The sequence below is a fragment of the Cebidichthys violaceus genome, unplaced genomic scaffold (genome assembly GCF_023349555.1).
Source record: "Cebidichthys violaceus isolate CVI_PGR_0920_01 unplaced genomic scaffold, fCebVio1.0.p SCAF_44, whole genome shotgun sequence".
Lineage (NCBI taxonomy): Eukaryota > Metazoa > Chordata > Actinopteri > Perciformes > Stichaeidae > Cebidichthys > Cebidichthys violaceus.
The window spans coordinates 916,506-939,460 of NW_027176639.1; the positions used below are offsets into that span (position 1 = coordinate 916,506).

The window sequence follows — 22,955 nt, forward strand, 5'->3', positions numbered from 1 at the left end:
AGCCCGTTGAAGACTTAGACCAGCCCAGCCTCCCGGCACATTCGGTAGAACTGTCCCCGCTGTGCGATCAGGTTGGCTGGAGAGTCCATCTCTGAAATGTGGCCTCTGTCCATGACAATCACTCTGTGAAGCGGCAAAAGAAGGAGGAAGATGGCTTTTAGATCCAGCATTTATTTATTTACACCTGATCTAACATTTATATGTAAAGCTGTGGGTTTTGGGTTGTCTAGGCCTGTACCTGTGATTAGCATACGGTTAATGTGGGCAATGTTAAGTTAACATTGCTTATCTTGTGTGACCAACAGTAAAAAAGTCCAAAGGTATTCAAGTTACAGTGATATGAAAAACATTAAAGCAGCAAATCCCCACGATGGAGAAGCTGTAACCATCAAATATTTGGTATTTTACTTGAAAACGTCTTAAAATGACTGATTAATAATCCAACTCATCGTTGATCAGTACCTGGTGTAGTCCATGATGGTGTTAAGGCGGTGAGCGACGGTCAGGACGGTGCAGTCTGCAAACTGTGTGCGAATTGTGGACTGGATGAGTGTGTCCGTCTCCAGGTCCACAGCAGCTGTCGCCTCGTCCAAAACCAGGATCTTGGTTTTTCTCAGCAAGGCCCTGGCCAGACACACCAGCTGGCGCTGACCCAGACTACACAGACAAAGGAGATATCAGATTCTGTCCTGTATGATTCATGAAACTTTGTGCGGATATCCCCGAAATAAAGTTTGTTTACTGACTAGAAAACCAACGGGTAGAGGTTTATACACAGCGCAATGAGTCGTATCTGTGTACCTGAGGTTTTCTCCTCCCTCTGAGCATTCGTGGTTGAGCTTGTCAGGCAGATTAGAGATAAAGTTTTTGAGGTGAGCGAGCTCCAGGGACCTCCACACCTCCTCGTCTGTGTAGCTGTCAAAGGGGTCGAGGTTCATTCGGAGGGAGCCTGAGAACAGCACGGGGTCCTGGGAGAGAGGGCAGCAGATGTTATTCATCACCACACGGTCCAGACTGGCAACACGGTTATTACAATTTAGAATGGCTCACTCTCCATCGGATACGGATTGCAGCTATTGCAAACAGTTTATATGATGAAAGCCAAGGCTCGGATTCTGTTATTACTGCTGTCGCACCTGAGGAATGATGGTAATGCGTGATCTGAGGTCGTGGAGTCCGATGTCGGCGATGTTGACTCCATCTATAAAGATCTTTCCCTTTGCTGCCTCCAAGATCCTGAAGATTCCCAGGGCAAGGGAGGACTTCCCCGCTCCTGTCCGACCCACAATTCCAACCTGAAAAAGAGGATTTTAGTCAGAATGCATGTGTAACATAATCCAAGCAATTTAAACCATCCAGGCTTAAGACGGGTAAAAAGACATTGTATCACACGAGACGACTCACCCTCTCTCTTTCGTGAATTTGCAAGGTGATGCCCTTCAGAGCCAACTCAAGTCCTTTACGGTACTGCAGCCCGTAGTCCTGGAACTCAATCGTACCTCTCTGGGGCCAGGCCAGGGGCAAGGAGCTGCCTTCAATACTCCAACTGGCCTGAATGAGACAAGAGAGAGAGAGAGAGGGTGAGTAGAGAACAAAGCCTTTGTGTTGTACAGTGTTGGATTTAGCGTTTTGAGCTGCGTGTTGTCCATGTGGGTGTGGAGGGAACACTTACCTCTTTATCAGTATCAGCATACTCGTTGACCCTCTCCACAGACACAATGTTGTTCTCCACATCAGTCCAGGACCTCACGATCCAACTCAGGATCCCAGTCACCTGCAAAATATCACAGAGGTTTATTTTAAATGAAAAATGCATTTGCTGATTGAGCAAAGCAATGCATTTATATTCCACTTTCTCCAGTTTAACCTCCAAATGCTGCGTGTGAAGTTGGCTGTCTTTGGCGTTAATAAGTCGGGTATTGGGAAACCTCCAGAGCTGCCGTGTGAGAATGTGTGTGAGCGTGTCTGTGGGCAGAGCCTCTTACCTGGAGGGAGTGTGACACAGCCAAACCAACTATGCCTGGGCTCAGGGTGCCTTTTCCCATCACAGAGAGAATGGCAGCAGCTAAGACCACACCATTACCGACAAACTCCAGATTGACTGCCAGCCACCTGTGGATGTAATATTGATTTAGCTCAGCTGTGGGCAGGCAGCTACCAAAATGTGTCCTTATTAATAAAGCCAGAAGTCATTTTGTGTAACCATGTAATATAAAGCAATGGCAGCAACTGTTGCTGCTTTGAATCAACACTAACCCTCATGAACTGCAACTGAGCGACGCAGAAATGAAATTAATGCACATTATAATCATCACATCATCTCACCGGGTGGCCACAAATCTAGGGAAGTAGGAGGTCTGATTGAAGTCGACCCTCTTATTAGCCTGCAGAATGAACCTGGACTGCTCGCCAAAGGCCCGGATCACGCTGGCGCCCTGCACCGTCTCGTTGAAGTGGGTGTAGATGGGCGAGCGGCTCACGGCTTCCAGCCTCCGCAGCTGACAGGATGTGGCGACGTAGAAGCTCTGTAGCCCACAGTGGAAAAGTAAAACACAAGTTTAATGAGTGAAAACAAGAGGGAGCACTGAGGGCTTTCCCATAATTCATAGTGAATGTGTGTAACATCTATGTCAGCACGCAGGGGAACAAAACACAAGTGAATGGCAAAATCAGCAGGGTTGGTTTTGGAGCCCGGAGCTTTCCAATAATACACTGTAATGGAACCCAGCTCTTGCTGAGCCGCCTTGAACATACAACTCTCAAAGAAAAAAAAGAGTAGTTTGTGGTGAGTTGAAATGTTGGGGGGGGGGGAAATGTACCTGGACAAAGGCGTAAAGGAAAGCGAGCGGCAGGATGATCACGGCTGCAAAGGGCGTCGCCAGCATCACAATGATGCAGACCTCCATGAGTTTGAAGACGTAGCTCAGCATCATCTTCAGGCCGTCGGGGACCATGCAGTCGATGGCGTCGATCTCTTTGGCAAAGCGGTTGAGCAGGTTGCCGCTGGGCGTGCACTCGAAGAAAGACATCGGAGAGCGCAGCACGTTGATCAGCAGGTCCATGTGCAGGTGGCGAGAGGCGATGATGCCGCAGATGGAGATGGCGACAGTCGTGCCGAAGATGGCGATACCTGAAGAGAAAGGGAGAGATGTTTGATCACGTCAGAGTCGAACGTCGACTAACCGGTGTCGACTCTCCGTTTGTTTGAGCCGTGAGGACTCTTAAAGCTCTCTAGCTGACCTTGCACAAAGCCAAGCGCTCCAAACACGGTCAGTTTCAGGTCTGTGTCGATCTGGGTGCCGTTAACGATCGGGTCGTCGGCCCACATGCTCAGCCAGTAGTTGTAGGCCAATGAGGCGCCCTGCTGAAAAGCGTACAGGAAGACGATGGGAATGATGATGGCCAAGCCGATGGTCTTGAAGTACTTCTTGTACATCTCCAACTGCACCTGATGTAGAACAACACGAAACGTTCCTGTCAATCTCAAGGAATTAGATGATCATTATATCAATTATTTTATGTTTTATGTTCATTAAACTTGCAATAACTTATTTCTGCGCCACTTATGCCGAATTTCACACCATTGGAGGTGAAGTCAAAAGCCGTTTTCAGACTTACCCTTCCAGTGCGGGCCTTGTCAGCCTTAGTTAGCTTGCCCAAGTCCTCCGGTACCTGTTCCTGGTCCGTTTCAGACACGGGCTCCATATTCTGCAGGTTGGTATTCGTGGTGTCGCCCCTGCAGGATACGGAGAGGCCAGAGGTCAGGCTTGGGATGCCAAACATCTTTATCACAAATTTGCAGTTTCCACGTTTGTTTACACACCCAATGAGCTGCTCCTGGGACAGGTCTCTGGAGAATGGCATGAAGTCCACCATGCTGAGACGAGCATTGGACCTTCTGGAACCAGCTTCAATAAAAGGGACATCTTTAGACTGATGTCTATTACATAGAAGTCCTCCTTTCTGCACACGCTGACTTTTATTTCTATGGTCATCTTTTGACAGAATGTCTCTCACCTCTCTGCATGGCGCTCTCCTTCCGCTCCGTGCTGGCAAATGTGTTAATGAACTCGGCAAAGGCGCCATGGCGGCTTAGGAGCTCCTGGTAGGAGCCACTCTCTGTGATTTCTCCATCTCCTAGGACGAGGATGAGGTCAGCCTGCGGCAGGAAGCTCATCCCGTGGGTCACTAGGATGCGGGTCTGTATAGCAAGCCACACAAGTGAGAAAAATAGCATGTAAAGCACAATCCTAATACTTAGTTGAGGCTTTTCGTCAAAACAAAAGTGTCAGCAAAGTGGTGGTTTCTGTATTATGATGAACAATAGCGCATGCCGTGTGCCTGTAAGTGGTTTAAGGACTTGTTTAAAACCATGTTTTAGCTCTTTGCAGCTGAATTGCATTTTGGTTTTGTTACCTTGTCTCTAAGGACTCCTTTTGGTCCAATGACTTTGTCAAAGATGTGTTGGCCCACATGTGCATCAACAGCAGACAGGGGATCATCCATGAAGTACACGTCAGCCTTTCTGTAGACAGCCCTGGCCAGGCTCACCCTCTGCTTCTGCCCACCTGAGAGGTTCAAACCCTGCAGGGACACAATGAGTCCAAAGTTCAGATAAACTCAGAGGATTTGGAGATAAATAAAAGCCCCAAAGCATATAATTTTCGTTTCTCCATATCTATACCTTTTCTCCAATTTCTGTAGCATCTCCAGCAGGTAGGATTTCCAGGTCAGGCAGCAGCGCACAGGCCTCCAGCACTCGGTGGTACCACGTCTTCAGTTTCTCAGAGCCAAATAAGATGTTGTCTTGGACCGTGGCGTTCTGGATCCAGGCCTGCTGGGGCACATACGCCACCGAGCCCTGTGAAGACGCAGGTCAAACCAGAGACTGTGAGTATTACTTAAATGAAACCCACAAATAAGAAATAAACGTTCCTGTGGAACACAAGCTCAGTACCTTAACAGTGACACGGCCGCTTCTTTTCTCTGTTTCACCGAGCATGGCGGACAACAACGAGGACTTTCCACTGCCCACATGTCCGACCACAGCGATGAGGGAACCTCGTGGCACACGGATACTGATCCTGTCAACAAAGAAACTGTAAGTCTCTTTGTTTTTAATGTAGATTTAGCACATTTTATTTATTTAATATTTATTTGTATAACTCGTACTTTTTAAGACATGGAGGGCCCTCAGCAGACCAGCTGAAGGTCCCGTTTTCTATCACCACGTCCTCCCCATCTAAACAAGAAAGAAAGGTTGAGTGAAATGAACAAAACCTGCAATAAACGCTGAAGCCTGTCTACATGCTCCTTCAACCTGAGCCACAAACAAACCTTCAAAACAAAAATCCCCCTTGAAGTCTGTTCGTCAGAGCGCAGCCTGGGCGTAATTACAAGTGAATTAGTTTTAGGAAGTGTTGACAGATTACAGACAGAGGACTGCCGTCGTTCTCTTTTTTCTTTCTCTATGAATCATATGACTGAATTCACGCTGTGATTTACGTTCAACCACTAAATGGGAACATCCTATCATTACCCTGTCTACCAGTTAGCCAGGGACCCAGGAAGTGACAGTGCACATGATCCATACAAGGTTGTGGTGCTCCAGAGATATAAACAACACAATCTTGCGGGCTGTTCATATTGATTATGACAGCCTATGATTTAAGACAGAATAGGGAACAAATTGTGGAAATTGGTGAAATGAAAGAATAGTAATTTATTGGTTTGATGTTACAGTTGATATACATGGGTGGGGTTCTTACCAGAACTCAATGGAGCCTTTGAGACATTGTCCCCTCTCAGCTCCTCTGAGCACAGGTATTTCCCCAGACGTCTCAGTGAAACCATAGCCTGAAAAAAGAAACAGATGGTTAGTTAACCGAGCTATATCCATCGCATGGTACCATACAAATATACCTTATCAAACACCATCTCAGAACAATCGCAGGCACGACATTACAACGTCACCTACCTGCATAGTCGCGCTTATAGCGAATGGAAGCTGGCTGAGTGGGGTCTTCAGGATGTTGATCAGTGCCATCGAGACAAAAACCTTCTGTGCATCCAGGACGTTCCTGTCATCGAGCGTCACGTAGACTCCAAACATGGAGAAGGCAATCTTGGGGGGAAAAAGAGATTAAATATGACGGGGGATCTTTAGAGACACAATGTATAGGATAAGGCCGGTGTTCAATGTATCCCATGAAAAGACCAAAAACAATGCATTAGTCTGTCTCTCAGTCTCTCAAGAGATGGATCTTTTAAAACGTGTCCCAAATATGTATTTTCACGTTTTATTTGTTGTCACGCTCGCAGCATGGCTCTTAAATTAGTCCAAATACTTTGTCTACATTGCTAACTGACCTTGTACAGAGCTCAGTGCTCCAAACATGGTCAGTTTGAGGTCTGTACGGACCCTTTTTACCGGTAGCTCTTACCAGGAAAGAAGAGGAGTTGAAGGATGCGATGGAGATGGAATAAAGGATCTGAGACTTCTTCAGGGCTTTGAGCTCTTTTTCTCTGTGGCCCAAAACCTGCTCCAGGAAGGCCTTCTCCCAGGCATAAAACTTCAAGATCTTTATTCCATTCAGGATCTCGTTCATCAGTCTGATGCGTCTGTCCATGAACTTCATTTGGACCTCCTGTTGACCAGACAGAGAGCTTTTTTACAAACTATCCAAAGCTGCGGCACAGTGGAAAGACAATTACCAGACCAAAGCAAATACATGCATTTGTGAACATGGGTTTGTCTGCGCTCGTTACAACTGCAGTAGTTTTCCTGAACATCGTATAACTTGTTAAATTCAGTGAGAATGTATTGCTCGTTACATTTTAGTGCTTTTTATGACAAGGAAACAACAAAGGGCCTGGAATGTGGTCACCGCATTCAAGACTAAGTTCGATTAAATTGGCAACCGAATTTACAGAAACCGTCTGTTGTTTTTCCAAAGAAATGAAAAATGATGTCCTCTTACTGCCCACCCTTTCCTTTCATTGTTTTTCAAGCACGTTATATGGGGCAGACATCAAAAGGACAAGAGAGAATGTACCATCCAGGCCAACCCACCCACACGGCTCTTCAGCCACTATCTAAACCAGCTGTGGCATCCCTGACCTGACATGCCAGATGTCAGGGCTACTGGAGCGAAAGTGTGCAGGATTCCTGTTACTGCGTTTACCTGTAGCTTGCTTCTTTTATTTGCTATGAATCCGTTGAGGGGGAAAATGAGAATGACAGTGGCGATTCCTGCCAAAGCCGATGGGCCGAGATGCTAAATAAGACAAAGAATGAAATAACGTGTCAAGGGCCTTTCGGTTCCAAATGCAGTTGTGCATGAATGAGTGGCATTGTGAAAACATTTGGACATACCTGCCAGAGGAAGAAGAGGCAAAGAGAAATTTCAATGGGAGCCAGCCAGACAGCGTTGAAGTACACCACAAAGTCCATGAGCTTCTGAGTGTCTGCCGAAACCAGATTCACAATCTCGCCCACGGTGCAAGTCCTCCTGGCTGAGCTGTTTATCACCAAAGACTGGATTGACGACAAAAGAGACAAAGACATTTTAGCCCTCAGTCGTCCAATATAAACGAACACCGTCGTAAAGATTCCAGACAATCATTCATTTCAGATAAAAGCTGTTAATCTCTCTCTGGAAGGAGAGACAGCTGTTGTTTCTGCCATTTAAAGCGTAATTTATGTCCGTGGATGCAGATACCCACCTTCCTGTAAACCAAGCCCATAACAGCCGTCTTCACCCTCATTCCCACCGTGAAGCATGTGTACATGTACTGATGGCTGAAGAGGGACTGGAGGCAGGACAGCAGGAACATTAGAGTGGCGTAGAAGTAGCCTTTCCACAGCGGAGCGTCTTCGTCTCTCATGAAATCCAGAAGGAGACTGCCGGAGGAGGAGATCAATCAGGATGTTCAGTTTTTAAGTGCATGTAAGTCAAATCAAAAACTTTGTTTCTATTTATGGTTTTCCCTGGAACGCAGTGAATGAACACCAATCATAGCAGACACAGACAGGTTTTTACCCTGTCAACATCCCGTTTTTTTTTTTTTTTTTTTTAATTCAATGTGGTATTATGTGACTTCCATTGTGTGCTTTAAACCAGCGGCCGTTAGTGCTGCTGCGGCCGCTGGCTGACTGGTCCGCACAAAGCAGCTCGGGTTGCACAACAGTGCTCAGCTTGTGGCCGGGCTGCCCTCACACTTGGCCAGCGGTTCCCTTATTGTGGTCCGACGGCATCGCTGCCATTTAGAGCCTCCTCTCCCTCCCGGCCCGTCCTCCTCACTGGAGAACAGAGGGCTTGCGGTCTCGTCTACTTTATCTGCTCACAGCTCTGTGACCGTAATTAACACTTCCACGGATTCTGTGCCGTGCATCAACAACAACATTCCAGTCTGGCTAGTGGGGATTGTGCGGCGGGTGGCGGCGGGTCAGCCGTAACCTGGTTTCATTGCTGCCAGCTTCTGTTGTTGTTTGAGACGCAAATCATTGAAGCAGAACCATGAAGGTGATATCTGAGGTGTTAACTAGGGAGTTGTTTCTACAGTAAAGTAGACTGTAGTATCCGCTTAACCAATGTTTCTTTAAATTATACCAGGAAAATGTAATCTCTTCCACTTAAATCCCTAAATTGGACAGTGACCACAATAAAGCCTATTTTTACTCTCGCCTGTGCTGCAGTCCGTCCAGGTAATTTCAGTCTGAACTGAGGTTTGGAGATATTGGCAGCAGCTTTCGTTAATACAGCGAACGCGATGCCATTTGGTTTGTGGGACTCCGAGCGCTGAGGAAGCTATATTTGGAAAAACTCAACAACAACAACAACATCTTTTTCCAAATATAATGACACGGTCACTTGTGATAGCAACTTTCTTATGAGCAATTTCATTGAGAGCTTCTTGCTCTTCAACGCAGTCATCTTCATGCAGAATAACTTGTTATTCGTGGTACTCTTTGCACTATAAATCAAATAACCCTGAGCTTCATGGTACTGGGTTTGAGAGAAAGCTAATATCTACAAACAACAGCTGTTCTCTTTTGTTGCCAGGTTGCACTCATTGTGAGAGCAGATTTAGGTTTCAGTCAACTCTTCCTGGAAGTCTTACCTGAGCACCTGGGGGATGGCGAACATGAAGGCGTCGTGGAATATGATACACAGGGTACCAGTCAGAAAGTACGGGCCGAACTTGCGCGCCATCGTCCTGAGCAGGAAGAAGCCGGAGCTCTGCTCCTTCTGCAGCTTCCTGAGGAGCTGGGCCTGGTCTTGCAGTCTGCTCCCCAGCACCACACCCGACGCTAAGGCCTTCTCCTGCCTGCCGGAGACGAGAGAACGCACGCAGTTACAGACGAGCCATCTGTGTCAAGAGATTACCCCAACACAATGCAGGCGCCTTTCAAGTCTTTAATGTAGAACTGACTGTAAAAAAAAAACCTGTTGTTATTCGTACCATCACTGATGGACTCAAGAATTTGCCAGCAGTAAAAAGCATTATTCACTGACATAATTATTGGATTTAACGAGGGATCGTCAAAGATCCCGTTAAAAAGCTTTGACAACAAGGTTCTTGCCTCGACATGATGGTGCTCTGTGTCCTCAAGGGACCGCTTTAGGACCTATTTTTGGTCCAAAATGCCTCGGGTGATGAGACGTCCCGAATTCAAATTTACCTTAATCATGGCTCTGCTTGGGTCATTAACTCAACCGCCACCATGCTGACGTTTGGCCACATTGCAATAAAATGGAATTGATTCTTTGTGCAGGACACGTGTTGTCTTGTGCAGGTTTCTTTCTCGATGAAGATTGGTCTTCTGCTGCACGTTGTCTTCATTCTACAACTACTAGCTAATGCAAATTTACTCATCATGAGGGAGTACTACATGCCATTTGAAAGAAGAAGACGTGCAGCACGCCATATAATGTCTACTGTGGTTCTAGATAGAGCCTTCTAAGGTCTAATAAGATAACCCAGGTGACTTCATTCGGGTTAGGATGCCATCATGTTGGAGACAAACAATTCACAACATCAAGTTGGCATGGGGGAAGGATGCTATTGGTTGCATTATGGGAAATGTAGTGTTTTTGGAACTTGAGTGTATGACCAAATACCTGCAAAACTGTTGACGTTCCCATCAGCTTCAGTTGTAATTTGTGTTTTGCTCTAATAAGGAAATGTTAGCATGCTAATTAGTTCATATGTTAGCATTGTGAGCATGTTAGCATTAAGCCCAAAGCACAGCTGACCCAGTGTGCAACCTCACAGTTTAAACGGTTGTAGACTCTTCATTTTGTTTATTCTGTCTCTTCAGAGCCTCTCAACTTTATGAAAGTTCAACACCAAAGTGCCGAGGTATCCCTTCAAACCATCAGACTCAAATTACAAGGTGTTCTCACTTTTGAAGTTTGGCACACTCATCCGTCCAGTCCTCCTCCAGCTCAGAGATTATCTTGCGAGACGTGTCTTCCTCCCTCAGGGTCCACAAGTCCTCCGCTGCCAGCGGGGTGCGATATCCTTTCACAACAAGCCTGAGGACGATGATTCACACATACGATCGTCAACAGAACACATATTATTGTAAACAAGAACAAACTGTCGGTGTAGTGAGTCAGCCGAAGCCCCAAAAAATTAGGGGTTTTGAAGAACCATCTTACCCAGTGAACCACCAGAAGAGAATCTTTGACAGGAAAGAGGCGTCTTTCACGGGACAGGGATTCTGCAACAGATTAAAGACCAGACTCAATGTTGTTTTCGCAGTAACGCTCTCACCACTTTAAGGCTTTCGAGACACACACAGCTTCACAGAGGCCGTCGGTCGATGGTTGAGTGAGGAGTGTGTTTAAGAATGCTAACGTGTGTACGGTCAGGTGGTCCGTTGTGGGGAGCAGAGGCCATGAACTCCCACAGGAATAAATAGAGTTCAGTGTTATGGGTGGGAGATGACGTTTTGAGGTCTATAGCTCAGACAGAACGGAAATGTCAAATCACAAACTTTCCAACAAGTGGATACACACACACACACACACACACACACACACACACACACACGCAGAAACACAGAAAGTTTGTCCTCTCACGCATTCCTTATGGCATCGCTCCACCCTGCCACCCCCTCACCAGGGTGTTTGCTCACTTCATTACCAGCGCTCCCGCTCTTCCTCTCTTCCTGTGAGTAACTCTAACCAGAGCGTGGGGCGGAGAGGAGGAGAAGGTGGAGGAAGACGAGGAGGACACACCAAGCAGCGACCGATGGGTGTGTCCACCACGCCAGACTGCGGCTTCTGCCCCCTCAGCCTCTCCACCGCTCTGGCCGACGGCTTCTGAGGGACTTTTCCAGCTATTTTGATTGTTTATCACTGGGGAAATGCTACGTCGCACATCCGTTTGATTGATTAGAAGTTAATTTTCATCAACCTGTCAGCTGTCCGGAATCCACTTGTTATTTGGAGCTTTAGTGTCATCGGGCTCATGTTTGATGGGATAGTGAGATCTGTATTAAGTAATGCCTGTGCAGCGGTCCTGATGTTATCCAACGCTGGAGTGAGTGAGTCGCGGTGATGGTATGCAGGAGAACAACGACAAACACACACACACACACACACACACACACACACACATATTAACACTCTCCTCATAGGAAGCTAAAGCGGCGAAGTGAGAGTGGAAGGAGGGAGGGAGGGAGGGAGGGAGGTGAATCACATCATTTCCTCCAAAAGGGGAAAAATGTCTTGACAACAAAAGTCGAAAACCACAAGATAGCTGCTCAGGCGTTTTCTTTCCTGTGTACTGGATCGGAGTGGACGTTTTTGACGGAAGTGGGATACATTCTCCTCTGCCTACCTTTTCCAAGACGTTTTTTCCCTCTGGGGGCTGGTCAGCAAAACAGCACAGGAAGAGCTGGGCCAGTTGGATCGTGAAGTAGGAGAAGAAGGCGAGGTATCGTACAATGTCTGAGGCAATGCCCTGCGGAATAAGAAAGCACGGATTAAGGAGGCTGAAAAAGACCGGCCTTTTAGCCAGAGTTCCTTCAGTTTATTTTTGTTGAGCTATTCCAGACAAGTTTTGTAAGTTAGACTTCTATTTCAAGCTAAGGACACAATTAATTGGCTTTGTGGCCGTGCACATGCCAAAGAACAATAACATTGCTCTTAAATCAAGGTTTTCAACAGGATCAGAGTGTTTTGACTGTTTCATCTCTTTCAACATTGCTTAACGTATCACACAACATCCTGTGGAATACGGCGTCATTTATATCCACTGTGGCTTCACAATACATTGCTTTTCCCATGCTAGAACATTGTATAGCAGAGGGATTGTTTACACACCAAGATCACAGACACAGTAAAGAGTATTTTGGAGCTTAAACCCGGTCTTTAATGGTGTACTTTATATAAATGAAGTGATAGTTAAAGCTGCCTCTCAGTCACGCTAAGAGCCCGTATCTGTAAATAGGGAGATTGTGGTTTCACAAACCAGTAGCCTTACAGTCAATCAAGGGAGCAGCTGCGATATTAACCGCTCAGAGACGTTTGTGAAATGTAGGACTCACTTGTTATTCTTGACGTAAAGAAATCGTGGGGTTTGGCAGATGCATTGTTTACTACTGGGTCAAGGCCGCTGCCACGGCCAGCCAGTGCAATGTGCATGAAACGGCTATGCATGAAAGTCAGAGCCATGGTAAACAGTAAAAAAAACCCGGCTTTCTCTGAAAAGTGTGGTGCTGTGCCCAGAAAGGAGATATGAAGGGGCCAAATGGTTCCGGCCACACGGTGAAAAACAGGGTCAGGATGGTCGGAGAGTGGGTGGCAAAAATGTAGGTCAGGAGACTAAGAATGGCCAAGGGTCGACAAACATGAACTCAGTCAACTCAAGTAGACACTTTCTTCATAAATATTCCCAAAATGTGTCACTACGATATTTTATGTGAGTTGACACAGTAGACAGGGACAAACCGCTAAGCTGTGCGACAAAACTTTGATTGTCAACAAGATTAAAGTATTTTTACTATCGCAGATGAATTGTCCTGCACCAGTAACGTTATCAGCGTCACAGTGAAACATTGTACAAGACACACTGTAACACATACAAAAACCTGTGACAACAACCTGTCAAATACAATGCTAAAGCTAGCAGCCAGTTAGCTTAGCACAAAGACAGAAAACAGCTAACCTTTCTTTGTACAAAGGTAGCCTAAAATCCTCCCACCAGCACAGCGTAAAACCACAGTGTTGATTTTAGTCTTTGTTTTTGTATGTATTAAACAAAGGAGACATAGACCTAATGTTTGGAGAAAGTCAGTTAACTGTTTCCCTTTGTTTCAGGTCTTTGTGCTGAGCTTATTAGCTTATTTAGCTAGCATATGTCTCAAACTATCTATGTAACAGAAGTTATTAGCTTTTGAGTGAAAGTCAGTGATAACTTTCTTTGTTCATTTTGTTTTTAGGGTGCAATGAACAGCTCCTGCATCATCTTATTAGACATCTGTTCGTTATCTCCAGCCCAACTTTCACTGCATCTTCTGCAACCATTTCACCTCAGTCTACCGACATGGTAGGCTGCCTACCGTTCACCCTCATGACCAAGCGAAAAGACTCCGGATGGCATCAAGACCTTTAGAGAAATTGATCAACTGCACCCGTATGGATTTGGTGATATGAGGGAGAAATATTTAGATGGTCACACATGTGCATCCTATGTGCACACGCGTGTGGTTGAATGAAATGAAAACATCTGTCTGAATTCTAAATGGCATCGCATTATGCGCGGATGCATAGATTTCCATCTGGCTGTGTTTACAGCAGTGTAGGCCCATAAACACAGCGCTGACGTTCCTCTGGTCGGACCCTGGACTGCCATGTCTCACCAGCATTTATCCAAGGGCCATCATTACTGTCCCCCAAGCAGTGTGGGAATGTCACACCGAGGACGATAAAACAGAAATATGGATGTGTGTGTGTTTGTGTGTTTTTATAGAAATGCAAATGCGACTGCCCTACGGCTGTGTGCGCTTAAATAGAAACTTACCCCATACAACAATGATTGCAGTGTCTGACGTGAGGCACAGGAAGAAAAGGGAAACTTAAACACACACAGGCTTGACCAGAATTGGCAGTGTCATCCTCCAACACTTGGTTAACTTCGGCTACCTTGGTTGAAATTGGGGGATGAAACAGAAACTCTTTGCTGACACGGTGTATGTCAAGCTACGCTGCTGGAGTCTTGTGTCTAGACTATGGGTAGGAGTGGACCTGATTAGATATCCCTGCATGGTGTTTTGACTTGGCAAGTTCACTGAGTTCAAACCTGACAAACACACTGACTCTGAATTATTCCTTATTTTCAATAAAGAGCATTTTGGATGCAGCATCATGTGTTAAGACACTGCGATGATATTTTGTTTTTAATGAAATGACATACCTCGTCCATGGCCAGCTGGATCTTCGCTCTTAGAGGCACCAGGGAACAGACCACAGCCAAGACCCAGAACAGGAAGAGGAACACAGAGGAGCGACAGCCTCTTATTCTTTCCAACTGGATGATGCATAAGGCCAAGATCTAGAGAGAGACAAAGAGAGACAGAGAGACTTTATCTCAGAATTCACATGTGGGGGTCCCTCAGCGCAGGAGAGGAAACAATCTCCGAGCTTGGAGAACTCTCAAAACTCCAAAAAACAGCCTGGAGCCACTCAACAAGGTCAAGAAAGCATGAAAGCATGAAAGAAAGCATGATTTTTAAAGTATGAATTATCTTATTTACCAACCAATTAGCATTCTTTTTTTAGTCACCTGCTAGTTCAAACCAAACTATTTTCTAAGTTGCTCTGGGAAGAGCCTCTTTCTGAGCTGCTGTTCCGTGCTACGCCACTTCAGTTGAAGAAAACAAAGCCCTATCTCTCCCGTATTAGGCGCCGATGTCACCGCCGACCTTCTCAACAGGGAGGCTATGATTAGATTCCCTCTGATCTAATGCGGCCGATGGTGGTTTAGAGGAAGAACTTGGGATTCTGGGATTTCCCCGGTCGCTGCCACAGATGGTTTCTGGCTGACTTCCGCCTACAAAGAAATGAATCCAGGGCACGCTGCATGCCCTGCACGCATTGCTTGATGTTGTTGTACACTTTCCATTAAAAAACAAAAACAAAGCTCTATACCGTGATGTTTTCTCAAAAATAGGCCGGGTTCAGTGTTGCATATTCCTCAGAGGAGTCTGTTGAACCACACTGTGCTTGGTTCCTCTCTGAGTGGCTGGCCAAGAGAGACGTCACGATGCCATGCCAGCTCATCACCGAGTGGGGAGAAAGCGGCTTCAGGTTTCATGATTCATGAGTACCGCATTGGTTACTTTGGGATGAGCCACAGAACCGTTCTGTTACAAACCATAGCAGCTTGGTAATTACATACGTTTTTCACATCAACAAACCCTATACATTTCATAAGGAGACGTGTGCAGATTTCTGTGTGGTGACCGTGAGGGGGAAGATCCTCAAGTGCTCTGGTAGATACCAACGACATACAGGGTTTTCGTTAACTTGCTGTGGCGACACGCTGATTCTAATATTCTTTTGTTCATTCATTTTCCCTGCGCACTTGATGCTCGCCAGTTTATTGAAGGAGGAATACAGAGATACAGGCACTTACAGTCATACCTATGGGGAATTTAGAGCCTCCAGTCCACCTGACTGCATGTTGGAGCCGAAGGCACAACTAAAGAGGGAACGCAAACACAGAGACAACCGGCCAACTCCAAGCATGTGAACGTCCAAGACCTCTAAGAACGTCGATGTGCTTGGAGGGGAAAATGTACCGATTACAATTATTCTACACGAGGAGCTTTTTACTTCCAACACAAGTTGCATCGATTGATTTTTGGCCACTTGGGAGGAACGCAACAAGCTGTGAACAAATAATTGACTTATGATCACCCTATGATGTTTAATCCAGCCGACACGAAGCGACATTGTCGAGTCGTTTGTCTCCACCTGATGAATAATCACTCTCCATTTAGCTCATATTTAGTCTCCACTAACTCCTGAATGTGGCTCTCCAGCAGCTAAATGCTCCGCTATGTTCACCAGCTAGTCGCTATACCTTCGTCTGTCTGCTGATTGGCGCTGGACATGTAGTGTACAGGGAATTCTTAACGGCTTTTTTTTGTTTCTCTAAAAACAGCTGCCTCCTCGTCTGGAAACGAGGTCGAGGTCGTAAAAAGCAACACAATTAGCTGAAAGATGTTAAAAAAAAAAGAAGTCCAGAAGAGCTGAGGGGAACGGCAGCCTGTTTCATCAGAGATACTCATAGTCATTTGATCCATTGTTGATTTTAAAATATCAATTACTGCGGCTGAAAGTAGTATTTACATCAATAAACAACAATTCATGGTGATTAAAATACAGTTTTTACAAGCTAAACATATGTTCCAAAACTGCTCATTGATTGTTTTCCCCCTCTAGTTTTGATCGAGTGTTGGAGTTTCGTGTGGTACTGTGTATATCTGCATCTCCCAGTATGTCGGTCAGCAGCACCGAGCCCATGGTGAGAACGTTATGTCCTCGACTGCTGGTACTTTACGTCCTGATGAGGTTGAGGCTGCATCAGCCTAAATCCAAACCTTAGCATAAGTAGAGGAATCATAAAGCTGACCTTGGGTCAGCATCTGAGGGCAAGGACCCTGCTATTCCCAGCCTTCCGCTCTGACTTGCCATATTGCTCAAAACCATCAGCCATCTGTTTGTAGAAGTCAGTGGGTGGAACTAAGTCCATCACTGAGCCCCGAATCAAAACCCTACCTTATAATTACATGGGAAGTGTGCAGCGCTTGGGAAGGAATAGGACCTGTACGTCATGGTTTTGCTGATTATAGTCAGTGTCATGTGTGTGCTTTTCATCAATAGTGACCACGATTTGTGGGCTGAGAACCGTTACCATACAGGGAACAAGCTGGTCCGAGCAACAAGAGCACAGTGTTCCAGGCCTGCGCCTGGGGAACGGGCATCAAGAAAATACTATAATGTCAAAGGACTCGCAAGTAGATTTACAGATTTGTGACAAGCTCTTCATTAGATTTAGTAGATGTTTGTTGTCAGTCCCCTTTGGCCTGATAAATGATATTCTCAAAATAAATTGTCTTTTTTTAACTAGATCCCTCGATACAAGAGACATCTCAGTGTGTTTTACCCAAACACGTGCTGCTGTTGACTCAGGAGTCTGAAGAGAGACCACAGGTGGGCAAGGCTGTCTGACTTGGAGACTATGCAGGACCTGTATTAGGCTGCAGAGAGAGGAAGCTTTGTGAGTAAACCTATGCAGCTCACTGGGCTACAGCAACCTATCCTACTAGGACTCAGCACCCTTACTGTACTGCTACTCCTTTTCCCGGGACAGACGGCATTTTAAATCCGTGCCACCCATGTTGTCGGCTGCACCCCTCTTCTTTTTGCGCCTACTCATCAGCGTGTAGCATCATTTAAAATCTGCAGAAAATGAGTGGGATCAATGTTCTGAGAAACGTTCAGGGTTAGGGTTCCATCAACAAACGCCACTGAAAACACGTCTCTGATTGCACACCGGCCCGTATCTTCTATAAATACTGCTCTGGGGGTTATAGTTTGATTCAAGATGTTTGAAAGGAGAGAAGACAAACAACGTCTGTACAGATTAAAGCTCTCATCTAGACTGCACCAATCTGCACAGGTCTTGCACTGATTTGGATCTAAACATTTGAGTTGTTAGCGCTGAATGAACGTGCACTATAGATTTTGAGAATGGTTCTGTTTATTCAAAACCTCAGGTTCTTGTTTCAAGGTAAGGTGAATGAATGTGTTGTGCTTCATCTTTTCTTTTTTTCTGCATTGCAACAAACACGTTGCACCTTAAATACAGTCTTGGTCAGAACAATGGCGCTCAAAGAAGGAACTGGCGTCAAAACTTGCAGTCCAGCAGCACACCTGTAGCCGGAGCCTATATATAGAGACCGAACCTTTCTGTGTAATTAGGTTTAACATAGGCTACAATTGTGTTTCGTCGCCGTTGTATTCGGCGGTTTTATGTTTTTTAAAGATCAACAAAAAGGTTGGAAGAGATTCAAATGAGCTTGATTTATTGCGCACGATGAGTCGAAGCACTGCTACCACTGAACAACTCATTTATATGCAACTGCATAATTAGAAGAGCATCACTGGAACACGGGATTCAACTACTTTGAGTGGACAAGAGCTGACTGTGAGTCAATCCTCACAGGTTATGCCTAAGTTCGGCCTGCAATGGTAAAGAATAAGCCTCTAGAAACATCTGAAGCATTTTGGGTTTATATACATTATCTTCTTTATGACAAAATACAGCCACAAATAAAAGAAACGTATGACACAAAGAGGCACACATGAGACCATGTGGGCCTTTAAAAGTGTGTCTGATTTAGAGGAGAACTTTTCCTGGAGCGTACGGTCCGCTCAAAAACGTACAACTTATAAAAGTGCAACTCAGAAGTAGGAAGAATGCTTTTAACATACGGAACCGGAGAGCATCATGGGTGCTTGGCACAGCACCTACCAAGCACATTTTTCATTGCATTGAAACTTTGCACATACGTACATACTTTAATTCCACATCAAACAGTAGCTGATGTCACTACACATGTACTCTGCACCCTGATGAGCGGTGGTCAAATACTGGCGGCGTTTACATGTTACTGTAATGTTTGTATTGCCTGCAACACTATAAATCTAACCCTGCTCATGCATCTTTGCACCTCAGTGTCTGGCCAACATACTGTGCATAGGCTATATATTCTTTCATTTGCTGCACATCGACATGCGAGCCAGCAGGACACAAGCTAAAATATTCCCAAAACTTCTGTTACCCAGAGCAACGCTGGAGGGATGTCAGATGTGCGATACGAGCTACAAATCAGTTGCATAGTTTGATAGTTAAAGCGTTTTCCATACACACACACACACACACACACACACACACACACACACCACCGTTTCAAGTCTTCTTCAATGCAGCATGATGTTCGTGGCTAAATTTGTGATTGACAGGTCAAGTATATGGTTTCTACAGCAGCCCAGAAGGGACAAACCAAACACTGGCTCCAGAGAGGGCCTTTTGCGTTTTTGAAGGCCACTGTATGACCTCTGAAAGGAGAAGGTGAGTGCAACCTCACTGCTATGCCATTAAATCCTACACACTGCTGCTTTAAGTCAATATCCACGGTAAGCTGGACCTTGATTGATAGATTCAACATCATTCACGATGCTGCTCATCCACCCTTGATGCACTGATGCAAAGCATGCAATGTTAGAAGAAGGCCCTTTGCTTTTACGGCACAAAGAAATCATAAAATAAACTGAAATTACTTCAGTCGGATAAGTCCCTGTTTGGACAGATATAAACGTAGAATCGGGAAAGAGCCACAGTATTTACCACAGTCATGCTGCGTATGATGGGGCTGAGTAGGAAGACCATGTGCTGGTGGATCTCCTGGCTCCTCTCCAGCAGGATGTAGAAGAACTCCACGAAGCCAAAGGAGGCCAGCAGGAAACCCAACACCTGGGCAGGACAGGAGAGTAATGAAAAACCGAATGGAAACACTTTTCTTGTCTGTTAGTGTTGGGTTTTATGTTGAGAAAAATGGATATCATTTTGCTTTTTGTATCTATTTGCAATCCAGTGAAAACCCTTGGACAATAAAGTGACGACTGGCCAAAGTCTGTGTGAAGTCTCACCATCTTGGCGGCGCAGAGGCAGGACATTCGAATGCGTCCGGAGTCATGGCAGTAGAGGTGGAGGCAGTAGAAAGGCGTCAACAACCACAGATAGATACAGGGCACCCACACCAGTACCGTGTTCTGGAAACACTGGGTCAGGTCTGGGTTGGCTGTGTACCACGTACGGTTCCAGTCCTACAACAAAAGAGAAAGTAATGAAGCCAGAAGTTTAGATCAACTAGTTTAGTCAAACTGTGAGATGATATCCATCATCTGACAGACAGAATTCATGAGAGCCAAGTCCAGAGAGTTCAGACTTCAGACCTCATCCATCAGGGCAGCGCAGCGTGAAACCACAGCAAGTCAACAAAAAAATCCGTCTGTGCCCAATCCTGACCCTGTGTGAGTTGGAGGGGGCCTTCTTTTGCTAAAAAGCTGAGTCAGTTTGTGGCTTTTTTTTCTGACCACGTCTCTGGCTTGTTTCCTAATTCGAGTAGGACAATGTCCGCTGTCAACACATCGAAATGTGAGGTCAAAGATTATACTAATAATGAAGCCTATAAATAGTAAACGTCCATGCAGACAGAGGTGTGTTGAGCAAATGCTGCCAAAGGTTTGAGATTGTGTAACAGCAGCAGAAGATGGTTTGTCTTTAACAAAAAGCACCAGGGGCTAAGTGGCCTGTTGTTGTCTCGCTTCCCTTGTTTATCACTTCGCTGGCCTAATGAGGGGCAGGGTGTCTGGCTGTGCTAACGAGGCTGCCCTGCGGAGTCACCACAGGAAGTGGTTTAGAGCTTCTAGCATGGTAGTCTGGCCCTGCTGGTAGACTCCCAACTGGGATGAGGAAGAGAGGCCACAATTGGTGGCAGCTGCAGCTTCATTATGTAACGCAGCCCTGCCTGGTGAACAACGTCAGGTGAGACGCACTCTGGTTGTTGCTGCTGCTCTGGGAGAGCGGCGTGTCTCATGCATGAATCGTGATTAATTCAAGTTTACCATCAATCGCCACCGTTTCCCGCCTTTGGAGCCTCAAGAGTGTGACTCATGAACCTGCATACAACAAAAATTCCCACACGGCTAAATCTTTATAGCGGAGGTGGTTTGGGTTATGTCATGAACACACCATTTTGTGTACCGGTGGTCTCTGTGAGCACTGATGTACCAAATCCGTTCAAGCGATAAATCTCTGGAGAGGCAGTGTGTGGGAGGCTACTTTCGCAGACCCTTCTGACTCCTGCGGTCAGTGGCAGGCGATGAACAGAACACTTTTATGTAAGAAATTCAACTTGTCAAACCCTCTCCAAGCACTTTCTTGTGCATTGTACTCAGTACTCAGCCTCTTTCTGCAGTGGCTGCAGTAGATGCCACTAGCTGTCTGTTTTATACCTGACAAGCAGTAGAGACTTTAACTGTGCTGCAAACCTGCTGAATGCCAAATTCAGTGGCTAATAATGAGTTAACTACATTAAACCTTTGCTCTGTCTTGTGAGCAAAACATGATTTGAGGACACTGGAATTTTGATCACTTCCCTAATAGTCTCACCTAGACTTGGACCCGTTTTTCAAGTTACCAGATGGCTTGATTTAAAAAGAAAGAAACTAAATACACTCCTAGCTCCTAATGACCCCTTTCAAATGTGTCCAGCCTATCAAGTTCACATGCATAGAGGGTCTCTGGATCAAACCTCTGCTGCTGAGCTGGGTTGTGAATGTTCAGTTCAGTATTAAAGCTATATAAATCCCCATCACTACCCCGAGGCTGTGACCAATGAGTAAGCGATGACGCTGTTCCAAAAGCATGTGAAAGGATGATTACTGGTTAATAACTGAAAGTGCTTTGCAGCCAACGTGAGACAAAACATCTGTTTGAACATCTTCTATGCATTGTAATGGATGTAGTGTGTGGCCCGAGAACGTCGCATCTGTGCTTTGAACGTTCGTGGCAAAGAGAGCTGCACAAGACTTAAAAGTTACTTTCGCTTTCTCAGTAAAGTTTGACGGCCATTGTTTTGAGGTTTTGCAAGAGCAAAAACAGAGAAAGAGCCGTAATGAGAAACAGAAACGCAGAGGGACAGAGGGGAAGAGGGGAAGAGGGGGAAAGAGGCACGTTGGGAGCGAGTGCATTGAATCATTTTGGCATTTCCAGCTGGACGGCTGACAGCTCCATCCTGGATATACTGGAAGACTTAAAAAGCCTTTCCAACAACAGCAGCTCACTCGTCGTGATGCATCTCCGCCTCTCAGCATCTCAGTGCGCTGAATCACAGAGCGGAGTGACGGTAAACGCATTAAAGGAAACTCTCCCATTCAGACTTGCTTTACTTCTCTAATGCTCTCACACATCTATGTACAAACTGCAAATTGAGAAGCCCAGCGTGCGATGATTCTCCTCTTGTACTGGTGAGTGCTGCCAGCTGACATTTTAGATTAAATTACTTACTCCCCCCTCCTCTTTTTCTCTGCTTAATATTTTCCATTCTATTGTTTAGTAATGGACAGTAGAAACCTGTCGAATGAGCAGCATTTGTTGATAGTTGGCCAATGACACAAGAACAACATGCTAATGTGGCTAATGCTAATTGCTTTAATCAATGGTGACAATTTGGCAAGTTCAATTCAATTCATTTTGTAAAGCCCAAAAATCACAAATCAGTAACCAGGAGTAAAATCTAAACTTACATAAACAACAGTTCATAATGCAGGCTCCGAAAGACAAGAACAAACTTTTGCACACATATTTACTATATTAATATTGGCTTATTACAAATGAGCTTGACTTTAGTGACAGAAGAAACTTGGTATTACAGGTGAACACGTCACAAACTCACCCACAGAGGGTCCAGGCCGCTGAGTCTGCAAAATGCATCCATCCACTCGCTTGCTCCTTCCCTCCTGAGGCTCCACTCGCTGGGGTCGATCAGCCCTGCTCCTCACGCTGTGTAGCACACGCTCAGCACCAGTGTGTGTTTGTGTGTGTGTGTGTGTGTGTGTGGGTGTGTGTGATGTGGGGAGAAAAAGTTTCGACTTTTCCTCTCTGGCTAATGGTAAAACTTGGGGTTAGCTGGTTCCTGTCTGTCTGTTTGGCTGGCACTTGCTATGTTTATTAGTGTGTGTGTGTGTGTGTGTGTGTGTTTGAATGTGTCTGCGTGACTTTTCCTCCCCTTTAATGAAACAGCTTCTCTCAATGAAACTCTGTTTCTGTCTGCCTTTGCTGTTTGAACTGCTGCTGTCCTGAGA

At 45.6% G+C, this 22,955-nt stretch overlaps 1 protein-coding gene across 1 annotated transcript; it reads right to left on the bottom strand.

Moving 5' to 3' along the window:
* Positions 1 to 22,588, bottom strand: abcc6a (ATP-binding cassette, sub-family C (CFTR/MRP), member 6a). The gene is made up of 31 exons (XM_068729140.1): positions 22,547 to 22,588; positions 19,737 to 19,913; positions 19,435 to 19,560; positions 14,431 to 14,568; positions 11,854 to 11,976; positions 10,668 to 10,729; positions 10,410 to 10,541; positions 9,124 to 9,330; positions 7,726 to 7,903; positions 7,376 to 7,537; positions 7,185 to 7,277; positions 6,444 to 6,647; positions 5,978 to 6,124; positions 5,769 to 5,856; positions 5,173 to 5,242; positions 4,958 to 5,084; positions 4,685 to 4,861; positions 4,417 to 4,584; positions 4,018 to 4,201; positions 3,824 to 3,908; positions 3,619 to 3,736; positions 3,241 to 3,448; positions 2,820 to 3,130; positions 2,326 to 2,525; positions 1,986 to 2,112; positions 1,673 to 1,774; positions 1,405 to 1,551; positions 1,137 to 1,295; positions 802 to 968; positions 463 to 657; positions 1 to 123 (listed from the first exon to the last, which is right to left on the bottom strand). The coding sequence occupies exons 1-31, from the start codon at positions 22,586 to 22,588 to the stop codon at positions 15 to 17; spliced, it is 4,533 nt and encodes a 1,510-aa protein (XP_068585241.1). The 3' UTR covers positions 1 to 14.
* Positions 22,589 to 22,955: the final 367 nt, after the last annotated feature.

Excerpts from the sequence above, each read along its gene's own strand:
- abcc6a (XM_068729140.1), bottom strand. The coding sequence starts at position 22,588 with ATGGATGCATTTTGCAGACTCAGCGGCCTGGACCCTCTGTGG. Across the intron at positions 6,125-6,443 it reads TCAACTCCTCTTCTTTCCTG|ATTGCCTTCTCCATGTTTGG; the intron begins GTAAGAGCTACC and ends TTTCCCCCCAAG. Across the intron at positions 5,085-5,172 it reads GGCCCTCCATGTCTTAAAAA|GATCAGTATCCGTGTGCCAC; the intron begins GTACGAGTTATA and ends CTTTGTTGACAG.